This window comes from Sus scrofa, chromosome 15, assembly GCF_054392235.1.
Source record: "Sus scrofa isolate SSC_HxYL_T2T_F1_AM1 chromosome 15, Sscrofa_HxYL_maternal_Yorkshire_Landrace_v2.0, whole genome shotgun sequence".
NCBI classification, from domain to species: Eukaryota; Metazoa; Chordata; class Mammalia; order Artiodactyla; family Suidae; genus Sus; species Sus scrofa.
This window is the reverse complement of record NC_139397.1, coordinates 106,617,590-106,632,780: the sequence shown is the minus strand read 5'-3', so window position 1 is coordinate 106,632,780 and position 15,191 is coordinate 106,617,590. Positions and strand designations below refer to the sequence as shown.

General features: G+C 32.4%; 1 protein-coding gene and 1 long non-coding RNA gene across 18 annotated transcripts in view; one reads left to right on the top strand and one right to left on the bottom strand.

Annotated features, from left to right (window-relative positions):
• LOC106506297 (uncharacterized) overlaps positions 1-15,191 on the bottom strand; it is a 476,882-nt gene that overhangs the window by 238,191 nt on the left and 223,500 nt on the right. The window lies entirely within an intron of this gene.
• CALCRL (calcitonin receptor like receptor) overlaps positions 1-15,191 on the top strand; it is a 98,559-nt gene that overhangs the window by 64,124 nt on the left and 19,244 nt on the right. For all 3 annotated transcript variants that reach the window (XM_005672015.4, XM_005672014.4, NM_214095.1), the window contains 2 exon segments: positions 11,730-11,856; positions 14,562-14,715. In XM_005672015.4, the coding sequence (XP_005672072.1) occupies positions 11,730-11,856; positions 14,562-14,715 (281 nt within the window).

Genomic DNA, 15,191 nt, shown 5'->3' with positions numbered 1-15,191 from the left:
ATATCTGGTTCAATATTTTTATATTTGCATTTACATATATCATATTTTATTTGTTTTTATTTATTTTTTCTCAATGAATTTTACTAGATTTATAGTTGTACAGCAATCATTGCAACCCAATTTTATAGCACTTCTACTTTAAAAGCAAGTACTATTCAACCAATACTCACAAGTAATTTTAATTTTTAAGTGAAAACTCAAAATTTTAAACTTCAGAATTAATTTTTCTCTGTAGAGAAACACTTTTTAGAAAACTGAAATTGTGTGTATACATAAGTACTTTAGTTTTAAAAATACAATTTGTAGAGTCATACTTCACTTTAAGACAGGCTAAAAATTGCATCTTGCCCAAACATTGTCCTCATGTTTAACATATTAATAGACTTTTTTTCCCTCAGAAAAAGAGCAAGTTTTCTTTTTTAAAAAATAAGTAGTGTATGCAATATATATATATATTAAGCGCTAAAATTTCTATGCTTTTAAAAAAGATTTCTGGTATGCAACAAAGGCAAAACCTTATTAAAGCAAATAAATATCTTGTAAATATATGGAACTTGGTTCTTGGCCTCTATATAAAAGAAAAATTAAGGTTTTCAACTAATTGCATTGCTTATATTTAGAGTTTATCCTGAAAATACAATTAACTGGCTTATTTTCTATAGTGAACAACAACAACAAAAACAAAAACCTTTAATGGTGACTTAGTATGATAGATATGTACTCAATTTCAGGCATAAGCTAATTTTAATGGATGTGTAATAAAGTAATTAAAAACATGGAATATATTCAAATCTTGCCATCACCACTTATTAGCAGTATGGACTTATCCTAATTTCTGCCTTTTAGTTAGATTGTTTCTTTATAGTAATCTTAATGTTTAAAATACTGGTCAGAGAAGACTCACATAGTACCTGGCATGTAGCAATTTCTCAATAAAGGGTAAAAAGATACTAATTTTGTCATTAGACTATATCAATCATGTAGGCACATAGTCTTATGTAATGTTAGATGACCTATGATGACTTCATCAGTCATCTGACACTGCCCCTACATAATAGTAATACAAAGTAAAAAACCAAAAACAGAGTCATTGTGGAACTACAAAGAGCTATGGAAAGACAGGAAGAAAAGATTCATTTTATCTCATAGAAGATTCCTGAATTGATAATCCCATTGAAACAAGTGTTAACCCGGGTAGAATTTCAACAGGTGAAAATTGTAAACCATAATAAGTGAAGAGATTATCTAGTTCAACACCAAATTTCACTTATATTCTAAGTACTTAACTAAGTTATCTAGAATTCTTCCTGATCTGTGTACTTTTTTTTTGGCTTAGTAATTTTATTTGACTTCTTTAGTTATCTTTTAAAAAATGGAGAATTTGACCAGAAAGAAGCAAATTTCAAATTAATTTTTCTTTCTTATTATACATTCTCAGGCTTTAGATAAAACATGAGAAACCGGGGTCAAGTAAGACTCAAATATAGCATTCTAAATACTTTTTTATGTGTTAGACATCCTTCACTGTGGGAAAGTGGTTAATAGTATGTTCTCTAGGGCGTTCCCTGGTGGCCTAGTTGGGTTAATGATGTGGTGTTGTCACTTCTGTAGCTTGGGTCACTGCTGTGGCATGGATTCAGTCCCTGGCCTGGGAACTTCTGCATGCCTCAGGCATGGCCAAAACAAAACAAAACAAAAAAGCCCCAAAAAGAGTATTTCTCTAAATAGGCACATCTGGTCTCAGATGCCACATTTATCACTTACTTTAATGAATGGCATTGAGCAGATTCTTTCATTTCTTTAATCCTCAACTTTACATCTTTAAAATGCAGATGCTGGAGTTCCTGTCATGGCTTGGTAGTTAATGAATCTGACTAGGAACAATGAAGTTGCAGGTTCGATCCCAGGCCTCGTTCAGTGGGTTAAGGATCCAGCGTTCCCAGGAGCTGTGGTGTAGGTTGCAGATGCGGCTCAGATCCTGCGTTGCTGTGGCTCTGGCGAAGGCTGGTGGTACAGCTCCAATCAGACCCCTAGCCTGGGAACCTCCATATGCTGCGTGTGTGGCCCCAGAAAAGACAAAAAAATATATATACAATAAAATAAAATAAAATGCAGATTCTATTAGTATCAATATAATGGATTTGGCATAAGTGCTGAGATGATATACATGCTTTAAGTGGAGAGTCTCATTCAGAAAACATTGCCTATTATTGGTGTAGTTATCGCTCTTGCTCTTCTGTATTAGTCCATTCAAAGATTTTTACATAAATATTTAGGCCTGATAGGCATACAACAGTGGGTTCTTAAAAACAAAATTAAAGAACATAATTTCTAGTTTTATGTATACCACATTTTAAAGAGATTATGGAGTTCCTGTCATGGCTCAGCAGTTAATGAACTGGACTAGCATCCATGAGGACGCCGGTCTGATCCCTGATCTCACAGAGTGGGTTAAGGATCCAGCGTTGCAGTGAGCTGTGGTGTAATGTAGGTCGAAGCTCAGATCCTGTGTTATTGTGGCTCTGGTGTAGGCCGGCAGCTACAGCTCTGATTGGACCCCTAGCCTGGGAACTTCAATATGTTGCATGTGCAGGCTCTAAAAAGACAAAAAAAAAAAAAGAAAGAAAGAAAGAAATTGTTATAATGTTCATGTAGAAAAATAAAAACACAGTGAATGAAAAATTTTATAAACTCAATTAACAGTACAATTAAATCAGAAAAAAAAAACTCGTAAGTAAGTGTCTGCAAAATACCAGATAGCTTACTCAGTACTTGAATCTGTTTTAAAGAATTTGTAGTCTTTGGTTTTAAAACACTTTAATATATAATCCCCAGAACTATTGGCTAAAATAGAAAAAGCCGCTAATAGTCAAAAACAACCATCCAGTAAAATAGGAAATAATTGAAAGAACACCACAAAGTTCCATGAGAGCAGGAATCATCTCTGTTTTGTTTCTTTACACATTTTAGGGCTTAGCATATAAACTTATGCATAGTAGGCACTTAATACTTCTTTAAGGGATGAAGACATAAACTGACTTGGAAGTTTATTTCCAGGACTGACTTTCTCATAACTTAGCTATGACCTTAGACAAGTCCCTTGAGTTTGACCTTTGGTGTCTCCATCAACAAAGAAAGACATTATAATTCTAACCAGTAGAAGCATCTGTGTAAAATAATATACAATGCCCCGCAGCAAGATCAAAGGAAGACCAAGGCCATCTCAGAAAATGCTTTACTGAATGGTCGATAGAGCATGTTCATACAGTTATGAGCCAACAGAAATCTTAGCTTTCTTCCAATTAACCTGGAAACAATCCCTAGGAGAGCTGATGGTTCACATGAAATCACTGTGTATACAAAAATCTATCAATATTTCCTTTCTGCTTCTGAACCCAGTTCCACATATGCAGTCATTCTTGCTTAGTCTAGTGTAGAGGAAACCTCTTTTTTCTTTCTTTTTTTTTTGCATTTGTTAACTGAGGGTCACTGATCCATCCCAACAAAAACTAAGAACCATAAAAAAAGTTGATTTAGGGTACTGTTTGTTATTTTTTATTTAGAGAGGAAAGAAAAATCTACTACTCATCCATGCTTTAAATTAGAAACAGAGAACATGAAACACTATTTACTAGATATACTTCAGTTTTATATTAGAACCAATTTAAGGAAAGAGTCAGAGTGGGAGATAAAAAGAAAGGGAACAGAAAGGGAGGAGAAGAGAGAGAGACAGAACTTTGGGATTTGCCAAGCCCCGAGAGGCAATGACTCTTATTCGTAATGAACCTTGGAAAAACAAAGCAGAACCCTTTAGATAAAAAATAAATAAGCTTTACCGGAATTAGTTATAAATTATATTTTAATTACTGTGTAAAATCTGAGAGCATAGCAAATCTTGCTCTTACTTTCAACCCAGACAAAGGGCTCCATCTTCTTGCACATAAAATACCGCATGTAACATTTAACTTGCATGGGGGGAAAAGTGCTTCTTTTTTGTTTGTTTGTTTAAACCATCTTAATTTTGCTGACACTTCAGACTTTTTTTTTTTTTTTTCTTTCTTAGGGCTGCACCCTCGGCATATGCAAGTTCCTAGGTCAGGGGTTGAATCAGAGCTGTAGCTGCTGGCCTACACCACAGCCACAGCAATGCGAGATCTGAGCTACGTCTGCGAACTACACCACAGCTCACAACAACGCCAGACCATTAACCCACTGAGTGAGGCCAGGGATTGTATGTGCATCCTCATGGTTACTAGTCAGATTCATTTCCACTGAGCCATGAAGGGAACTCCCTGAATAATTTTAAAACCAAATTGTATATTTGCAACTATATAGACAATAGTATCATTTTAGATAATGTCCCAAAATAATTCAGCAAAAAAATCTATCCAGATTGTAGGCCAAAGCCTACAATCTTAACTTAAAATAATTATTTAATGCTTTTATTTCTGCTTTTCAGGACAAGTGATCCAAATTCTCAATTTTTTTCTAAGATCATATGTGAAAAATATTCAATTGATACTGTAAACTTTTATTTCATTTCCAATTTCTTCATATATCTCTTGAGTTAGAAGTATGGTTTTCTTCTTTAAGCTATAATTTTTCTCCTGAAACTGTTCATGATTAAATCTTTAAATTGGGTTTAAACAAAGCTAATTATTTCAAGAAATTCTACATTGAAACAGAGAAAAGAGAATCTTCCTTTACAAATCATACTCTGATGTACCTTTTTTTTTTTTGCAAATCAGAACTCTTAAATAAGATGTTTAAAACTTGGTAAATCTATACTGTCAGAGGTTTGACAATGGCTGAGCTCAGTAACAGTCATCCACGGGTCCCTGAATAACATACCTCTGAACACATATCCAGGATCATCCTTGTTTTCTCCACTCTTGTGGTTTCTAATGCACTACAGTTCTAAGATGCTTTCTATTCTATTACATGCATCCTAGGCTTCTTTCAGCTTAACAGTAGATATTGTTAAATTAACTATAGTTTTTCATGTAATGTTTAGTTAGATCATACTCATTTTTGAGTCTATTTCCAAATTAATGAATTTAATCCAAGTGCTGAAAAATCCTTCCCTCTTAAACTGAACATGGTGAGAGCTGAAAGCATTCCTAACTGTAATGCAAGTTTTGGCTGGAAAGCTTTCACAATATGTCCACTACAATTATATAATAAAAGTACTGCATTTCCACATTAGAGTATCAGATTTAAATAAGGACAAACTGATGCAAGCACTAATAGATTTACTCTTAACAAAAACCGGTTCCTCTAAATGTAATTGCTGGTACTGGTTTATGGAAAAGAGTCCCAAGTATGTAAATATAAATAACTTAAAGAATTTGGACTTATTTTAGAGTAAATTTATTATTTAAACTATAAATGTCAAATGTTAAACTATAGATATTTCTGTTGATATTTTTGATAAATATGGACATTTTTGGAATTATATTTCATCTATTTTATTCAAGCAAGCTGAAACATAAGGACTATTTCAGTATAATTCAGTTTTCATTGGAATAAAACAACAAATCATTTTAAGAACACTAGGGAGCCATTGCTTGGAATAAAAACTATACAGTCATTCGAATGGATTAAAACTTTGTAATTTGAGATAGAGAACCTAAATAATATAATTAATATAACATTTTTCTTTCCAAAGTCATAATATGTTTTGCAATCTGGTTTTCCACTCTTGCAGATATAGTTTATTTTTCTAGACACTGATATGACTATGTATGAGGAAAAAACAAAGTAAACCCTCCAAACTGTAACATCTTTTTAGTAGTTTGAAAACCAAAGAACAAGAATGACCAGATATTACATTGCTAACATTTGCTGATAGAACATTAAGATGTAACGTAAGAGTATGAGCTATAGAATCAAAAAGTCATTTAGTAAGGTATGCTCTTTGAATTTAATTTTCTTCATTTTAGAATGGGAAAAAAAAAACCAATGTGGGGTCTTATCATATGTTTTATTCACATCGTCCATCCTTCTTGCCCCTCAAAAATCTTAAGCTTTAACTCTTTTATTTGTTTGTTTATTTATTTATTTATGTTTGATACACGGAGGCTTCTCTGTTTGAAATGCTTTTCTTACCTATTATTCCTGTTTCAATTCTGTCTTGAGTATTCCCCTCACTCTGGCCGCAGTTTTTAATCTCATCCTATTTTAACTTCTAAAAAGCATAAAACACTATCTGGAATTGCATACGTAAATTATGTGTCTACCCTCCATTGTTTCACAAGCAACATGAGATCAGGATCTTGCTCCATATTGTTCACAATGGTTTCCCCAGTATCTGGAAACAGTGCATGATATATTACGTACACATCAATAAATATTTATGTGACTAAATTAATATTAAAAGAGACAAAAGCCTTATGACATTCTTAAAAACATAAACCTTCAAATTCAAAAGATCACTTAATAAGATTGTAAACTAGAGCAGCTTACCTCAGTTTTATTAAAGGATAATAATACTTCAAGGGGTTGTTAAATGAGATGATGAGTGTACTTACCTCTATGCCTGGGATATTGTAAAGGCTCAATATTATGGTGTCTGCTGTTACTATAAATTTTGTCTCTAACAAGGTTGATTTTTTGGTGCTAAGAAACATAGGCATTCAGAAAGCCAGACTATTTCTTCTCTTAGTTTTCTTAGGAGAAAGAGCACTTGCTCTGGGGCAGTTCATATATGAAAGAAAACTAGATGGCCACATAAAATGAGCACGTCTGTTCCTATGCAGCCTACACTCATATGTTACATCAAAGGAGCAGCCCTGAAAGTCAGGGCCAAGGGTGGAAGGGACTTGATGGGGGAAGAGCAACCATTTCCTCTCCAGCAGGACTTCACTGAGCACTTGGGTTGAAACACTCTTGGGCCCTTCCTATTCTGGCCAAATGGATTATCAACAGCCTCTAAAAGAGAGCTAATGATAGAGGTTATATATAATTTGAGTCATACACAACCAGGTGATTCCATCAACTCAAGGCTCCATTTTCAGTAGACAAAAGATAGCTATACTGCTTATTATTTTAATACATTTATTGCTTTCTGCCTGTTGTTTTTGGCAGTATTCTACTGAGCATGGGCTTTCTTTTCAGATACATGGCCTGTGTTTCCTTGGCAAAAGAGCTGAGTATTTAGAAATTAAATTACATAAACTGGCATATGGAGCTGTACTTTGTACAGTCAGCTATTCTTACATTGCCTGTATTTCCTCCTTCCATGACTACTTTTACTTAGGATAAGCATTGAGGAGAGTAGTTTGGAAATTTCTAACTCACGTCAAACCAAATGGGAACAAGTATTTTGCGGGCCATTATTTTGTTCATACTGTTGCAGAACTTTGAATATGGGACAGCCTTGTTACTGAGAACTTTGAATATGGGACAGCCTTGTTACCAAGGCGACAGCCTTGTTGCCTTGTGATAATGAAAGTGGTAATTTGGAGATGACTCTGGGAGGATAATTTAAGTTGCTTGATTTATTGCCTTTCATCATCTGGAAATTATCTGATGCTAAATTCTTATGTTTTGTAACAAAAAGACAACAATGTACGATTTCACTGCATTACTTGAAACATGAGCAGTTTTATATTATTCATGAACCTTGATGCTGTTGTATTATTTGTGAGATAAAACCATTAGAGAACTTGATTAAAATTAGCCATATGAAAGCTATGTTAAAAAATAATAGTTAACTTTGAATGTTCACCATAGGTTGGATATTATGCTAAGCACTAAACACGATTTATCTCATTTAACCTTCCAGCCAATCCTATGAAGTACTATTGTTATCCCTATATTACAGATAAGGAAATTGACACTGAGGATTAGTTTTTTAGGGTTTTTGTGTATGTGTGTGTGTGCTTTTTAGGACCGCACCTGCAGCATATGCAGGTTCCTAGGCTAGGGGTCTAATTGGACCTACACCAGAGCTCACAGAAACACCAGATCCTTAACCCACTGAGCAAGGCCAGGGATCGAACCCCCAACCTCATGATTCCTAGTTGGATTCATTTCCACTGTGCCACAGTGGGAGCTCCCTAGAGTTTTTACATAACTTGTCTAAAGTCACACTTTCAGTAGGTGGCGCAGTCCAGTTTAATCTCAGGTCAGTTTCAAAACCCACTCTGAACAATGTGTACTGACTTGATGTTACCTGCTTCTAACTGTTCCAAAAGAGAATTGAAAGGCATAGTTACATTACATATGGAGTATGATAGTTTTGTTGTCATTTATGCCAACTGCCTCTGTAACTCTGCTTGTCAACATTGCATATTGAAATAGTGTTCTAAAATAATTATACGTAGAGAATACGAAATGGAAACAATCCAGACCCACAATCCACATTTTCTATTCTGTGGTTATGCTAGGACAGAAAGGGATATTGTAACATTTAAAGAAAGCAGAGAGATTTTGGTAGAACATTCTCTAAGCCTGTAAAACAATTGTTTTAGTATTTCGAGTAAAATAAACGCATTAAAATTTTAGAATAGATGAAACTGATTGCAGGTTAAAATTTTAAAAAATGCTCAAATATTTTTACTATTTCAGTTAAGCGAACCAGTGTTTTTACCAAATACATGTTTTGGTTTTCATTTACAAGTTGATTTTATTTTGACTAATGTACTTATATATATTAGTGAATATATTTAAAAGAGAACAATATGAATCATTATAAAAATCTGAACCATTTTTACCAGTAGGCATTGATATAAAGCATGTCAGATAGCATTTGTCTACACTTAAGTTGCACCAAAACTGTAGTTAAAAAATAGAAGATACCAAAGCAAAGAGGTTAATGTTGTAGATGATATTTTATACAACCCAAACTGAAGTGATTTGGCAATGATCCAGTATGTTACAACTGCTAAACTGGATATCAGGGTTTCCAAAGCAGAAGTATATGGCTTGAGTTATAGTGGGTGAATTATCTATGTTGATCATATTATTTAGATAATTTTGCAAAACATTCAAAATAAGCTTCACATGGCTATTGAAATGATTTCATGTGTCCATTTAAGTATTTGTTTGGTTTTGATATTCAATATTTCACTTACAATAGAATTTCATTCTACCATTTAAAAATTTTGCCCATAATACAGCATTGTTTAGGTCTAAAAGAGGGAAATGTGGCATATTGTTTTATCACATATTAAGGGAATAAGAAACCCTTTTTTTGTGTGTGGCTGTACTCACAATAATCACATCTTTAGAAAAGAAGAGATGCTAGCAGATAATTTTTAAGCCTTTAACTTTCAATTCAGATTAAAGTGAGAGCCAAATCATCAAAAAAGAGGGAACCAAGAGAAACAGGAATACAGCCCAGCAGAGCGAAGAGAAGGAAGTTTAAATGAACACAAGGAAAATTAAAATTGTTTTTCAGCCAACTACAGTTGGTATTTTATTTTATATATTTTCAATCTTTTCACTTATAAATATCAAGTTGTTATAATATAAATGCTGTTTGTTTTATGTTCTTCAGCTGATATTTTTCAGCTCTTACTCATCATGAATAGCTATTTTTGAAAGCCTTTAATGTTTGTTTTCCTTCATTCCAATTTACTTTTACAAGTATTCCTTATTTGCTATCTAAGCAATCCCTCTTGCTCTTTTGGTCATCATTTGAAAACTATGAAATTTTGTTTATATATATATCTTAACCAATGGACCTGGATATAAGTGTGTTCAGCAGAAAAGGGCAAAACAACCCAGTTAAGGAAAATATTTTAGTTTTTTCCCATGATGGTAGCTGAGTTATCTAAATTCTGTTACTAAAAAAAGTACATGGGTATTTTATATTTGCCTAAGAAAGCAGTTTTTCCCTAAACAATAGTTGGCATGCCATAGACACAGGGTAAGCTCAAAACAAGCATTTTAAAATAAGATTATGTAGACAAATTTTGTGTGTTCATAATGTTCAACACAGAAGAGTGATAAATTGCAATAAAAACTATACATAATATGTATAAATTATTTGAAAAGAATATCTTTTATTAGATCTCTTCTCATATTCAGTAATTCTCCTCTTATTGAACACGAAGCACTCATGTCACTGCTGTGACATTTTATCAAAAATAAAGCCTCAATGTTAACTTCACTTGAGTAATAAGAATCATGTCAGTCCTCTGTTTAAAAACTTTCAAAGATTTTTCTTCTCTATAGAGTATCATTTTGACTCTGTTGCTTGATCCCTGCCTGCTTCTCACTACTCTCAAGCACAAAGTCGAATTAAAGACCCTCTAATATGAAAATACCTGCACCTCTCAGCTATTTCTATTTTGATGGACTCCATCTGGACTTATACTTGCTGGTATATGACTGTCTCATACACAGTGATCGGTCCAAGGGCCATCTTTTTCATGAAGCCTTTCAAAGGAGTTTCCCTAATAGCACCTACTTCTGTGAAAGACATATATTGAAAATCCACAAATATTGATTTGTATGGGATTTACTTCCAGATCTTTTAAAATACTAGAGCTAAGTATAGGATGATAGATCTACAGCTGCAAGAAATTTCAGAGACAATATAGCTAACTTTGCTTTTTAGAATATAGAAAACCTTGGCATCCCAGACTAACTTTAATATTCTGGGCACCTAGTCTATTTAGAATAAGGTGATATAGTGATAAAACCAGGTTAAAACCTCCTCAAAGTTTCCAAAGTACGTCACTGAATTGATTTATATAGGGTCAATTATCTAGTTTGACCATATTAATTGCATAATTGTGTAAAACCCAAAATGAGCTTTTAAATCCTTGCAATGAAAGATTTCTTATGTCTTTGTATATATGTTTTGTTTGGATATTAAGTATTCAGTTTCAAATGAATTCCTTTCTATTATTTTAAAACTTTACCCAAATAAGCCTTTGAATAATGCTTCATAAAGGAGGTAGTATTTAAGTTGGTCTTTGATCATAGGTAAGGCAGTCATATACAATCTGAAAGAGTGAATGTGAATTCAATCTAAAGAGCAGCATTATTTGTCTTTAACAATGTCTGTTCCTCAAATCTACTTCTATATGAATTCCATGCAACTAACTTTTAGATTTTGTTTTACATATAAGGACCTTCATTAAAAGGAGTTGTATATATAATGTACGGCTGGGCCAACTGGAAAAAAATTCAGTAAAGCTGAACAAACCCCATTAGTTGCTCAATCTATATTTTGATCATTCTTCTAAATATGTGTTAATTTCTTCTAAATACATGTTAAATCATGTTATTTTTTTCTCATGATTAATTTATATAATCAGCACTACCACAGAGGAGCTATACAAACAGAGCAACCATAAAAAATCATAAACAGCTTATGTAAGTAGAATAGCCTATAAGGTGTTAATAAAAATCTATGAAAATTTGACAGGTAGATTTAAATTTTTCTTTAAATTAATTAGCTGCATGATTTTTTAAAGTCAATTATCTTCACTTAATTTCAATTTCTACATCTTTGGAATGAATTAGAATATTAATCATGTTGAGAGATTAACAGAAGAAATTTATTCAGAGTCCTTGTAAAGGCAAAGTCCTGTCCCCACATATGTCTACCTGTACCAAAGTAATTCCTGTGCCGCCATGTTTTAAGAAAAATAATTCTTCCAAATTTGGAACAGCTGCTATGAATTGTGAATGTATATTATTTGAATGATTATTAATAAAAATATGGAAACATTTAACGATGTCAACACACTTTGGTGTCTCTTGCCTTTCAGGAGCCTAAGTTGCCAAAGGATTACCTTGCACAAAAATCTGTTCTTCTCTTTTGTTTGTAACTCCATTGTAACAATCATTCATCTCACTGCAGTGGCCAACAACCAGGCCTTAGTGGCCACAAATCCTGTAAGTAGAATGAGGTTGCACCTGAGGTTCAAGGGATTGAAACAGAAAGAATAAATGGGAGAGGATGGGGGGAGGGGTGTCCTGGATATATGCATATATATATATAATTAAGTACTAATATATGTATATTTTGAGATCCGACCTGTAAAGTGTATGTGTACGTAACTATATTCTAATTTAATTTATATTCCCCAAGTTACAAAGATTGACTAGCAAAAGGACAAAAACTTTCTTTGTTTCAACTGTCTATATATGTTACATAGCTTCACCTCATTTTATGGTTAGAGTCTTGCTGCCGGTGGGACATCATTTTTATGAAATCAAATTTTAAAAAATCAATTAAAGTAACAAGTTTTTGTGGTTAGAAAAGGCACAAGAAAATGGAAAATTTAAATTAAATCATGTTTGGTATCAGGCTGACTTTAAAGAATTAATAAAACTGGGGGGAGTGAAATATACCTATATAATGTTATAATTTATTAACATAAAAATTTTAAAAGGCTCTACGAAGTCCTCACTGTCTCAACAAACATTTATAAATTGTTCCCTTACCATCCCTTTGGAAGCACAGTCTTTAGGATAAACATCAAAACACACAAAACAAACACAGAGATTATCATAACATAAAAGGTACATTTTAAAAACAATCTGACATTTACTTGCACAAATGTATGTATTTTATGCAACCTACAGGCACTTATAAGCTATTTTTAGATTAAAATATCTGCTTAAATAGCAAACACATACTCAAGTTTTTAAAAGTATATGCTTTCATAATGTTTATAGTATCCATACTAAAGTTTTGGATACAGACTAGGGAAGGGGTGTGTGTATATGTATTTATAAAGTGGTTTCTTAAAGTTGAAGATATCTAGTTACTGAAATCAGAGAAGGGAAGGAATTTTCACTCAATGGGTCAATAAACAATACTCTCATATGTGTTTTATATGTGTTTTTCGGGTAATTTCCAAAATTCTAAAATTCCCTGCTTTGTTTGCACATGTGTATCCGTATTGCTTAATCTTGTATATATTCCACTCTAATGTCATTGGGTGAGGAAATGCTGGAGCTTAATTAGCAATATAAAAAATTGCAGGTATCCTGTCATTTTAGAGTGAATTTCTCTAGAGCAAGGAGATTCAGCATTTTGTCATGAAGTTGCAGAGAAAGAGATTCTCATTTTTACATTTATATACAAGGATATCCTGTTTAACACATAAGCTGAAAAATGTAATATAGTTACTTCTAATATATTCTAGGGAAATTTATTGTTTATATCACCAATGCCCTTCATAAAAATATTTTTCTAAAGCATGATTTAAATCTTTTATCATAATAGTTTATAGATTAATTTTTTAATAAAATAAGGAGTTGGAAGCCCAAGTAGATATTTATATCTAAAAATAATACAGATAAAATTCTGAAGATGAACCATATCTTTTCTATATAACAGTTAAATAGCTCATTTTTATTTTTGAGATAACTTTTTAATAAGTGTTTTATATCAATGTAAAATATTTAAAATTTAATGGCATGCATTCTGCAGATGTATTTAATAAAAGAATAAGTTTTATAAATATCCTCAGTCAGAAGGCATTATGTATAGTCATGAAAATAAAACTGGAATCATAGGACTTCTGTCTAGGGTGCAGTTTTGATTTATGTTGTATGAATGTTAGCAAATCACTTAACTTCAATACTTACTTTTTTATCTATAAAATATATGGCTAAGTGATAAATCATGCCTCATAGAATTATTTTAAAGCTTACATAAAACAACACATATTAAAATATTTTAAGCTAACTCATATGCAAATGTTATTACCACTCTTTTATAATAACCTAATATTTACTTTTTTCTCCTGTCGCCTTTGATTTCCAATTTTCCCTATAGTCAAAAAAAAAAATTTATTTCCAAAACAATGATACTTGCCGCTAAATATTTGAGTTCCAGACTGGAAATTGGAGCTGATGGGAGTAACTAACTGTTTATTTCTGATAGAGCTTTAAATTTATTCCCCTTGGTAAGAGAGTAAACTAAATCTCTTACACTGTTGTGTTTTCTTTACCCTGTATTTTAACCTCCCTCTTCCTGTCTCTTTAAGAGTAAAAAAGAGAAAGTGAAGACCTTAGGAAAAGAGGAAGAAAAAAACATAACTTTTCTTTTTTTACCTACATGAAACCCTCAAACCCCAAATTTGAATAAGATAAAATATGGACTCACTAGATTATTGTTTAATAAGCACCTGCCCTGGTAGCATACAATATGCAAGGCCTCTCAAGTATTTGATACTTTCCATGAACTACTTTTAAAATTATTAAGATAATTATTAAGATTCTTCCAACAGAATGCCATAGTCATGGAGTTCATGATGACATAATTAAAAGAGATGTGAAGTCATTCATGTGTGAAACTTTTATACTTGTAATTACACAATAACTAAAACAATATCAGGAAAATTCACTTCTGCTAAATGTAATAATCCTGGAATTTACACATTTCCTGGGAAATATATCATTATAAATCTCTGAAATAAGTGGCTACTTTAGAGGCACCATTTTATAAATCTGAATCATTAGTGTGAAAGATTTTGTGTAGAGGAGAGAAAATTCTGTTTCTGTATAACTAAGCTAAACTAGAATATTTGCTTTACAAATGAATTTATAAACAACTAAATGTTGCTTGCTTTCTTTTTTCTTCATAGGTTAGTTGTAAAGTGTTCCAGTTCATTCATCTTTACCTGATGGGATGTAACTACTTTTGGATGCTTTGTGAAGGCATTTACCTACACACACTTATTGTGGTGGCCGTGTTTGCAGAGAAGCAACACTTGATGTGGTATTATTTTCTTGGCTGGGGTAAGTGCCATCGCACATATCTACTGACTCACCTTTTAAGAAAGCTTATGAAGGATGCAGAGTTCCTTTGTAATAAAAATATACTTATTATTTTTAAACAATATCAGATGATTAACCTTTGCTTATTGCTGTAAGTTGAAATATTCAAAGTACCACTGACATCGTTTTCAGTAATCACAGATCAATTCATAATACAATTTTTTTCTGTTTAATATTCCAGTGTATATTTTGGCTGAATATGTAGTGACTAAAACAAGAGTTAGAATAATAAATTAAGGATCTAGTCTTTGTACTATTTTAAATCTCCTTTCTACTTATGTGAAAAATAAAGGCATTGGGATTAAAAACCTGGAAGTTCCATTCTAAAAAATATTTGTTTAAATAAAATATTGTTATTTTATTGTTAGAGTTTTAAAGGGATCAGTAATTGGATAAAGACAGCCAAAAAATCAACTTTTCCGCACAATCTTCTGACA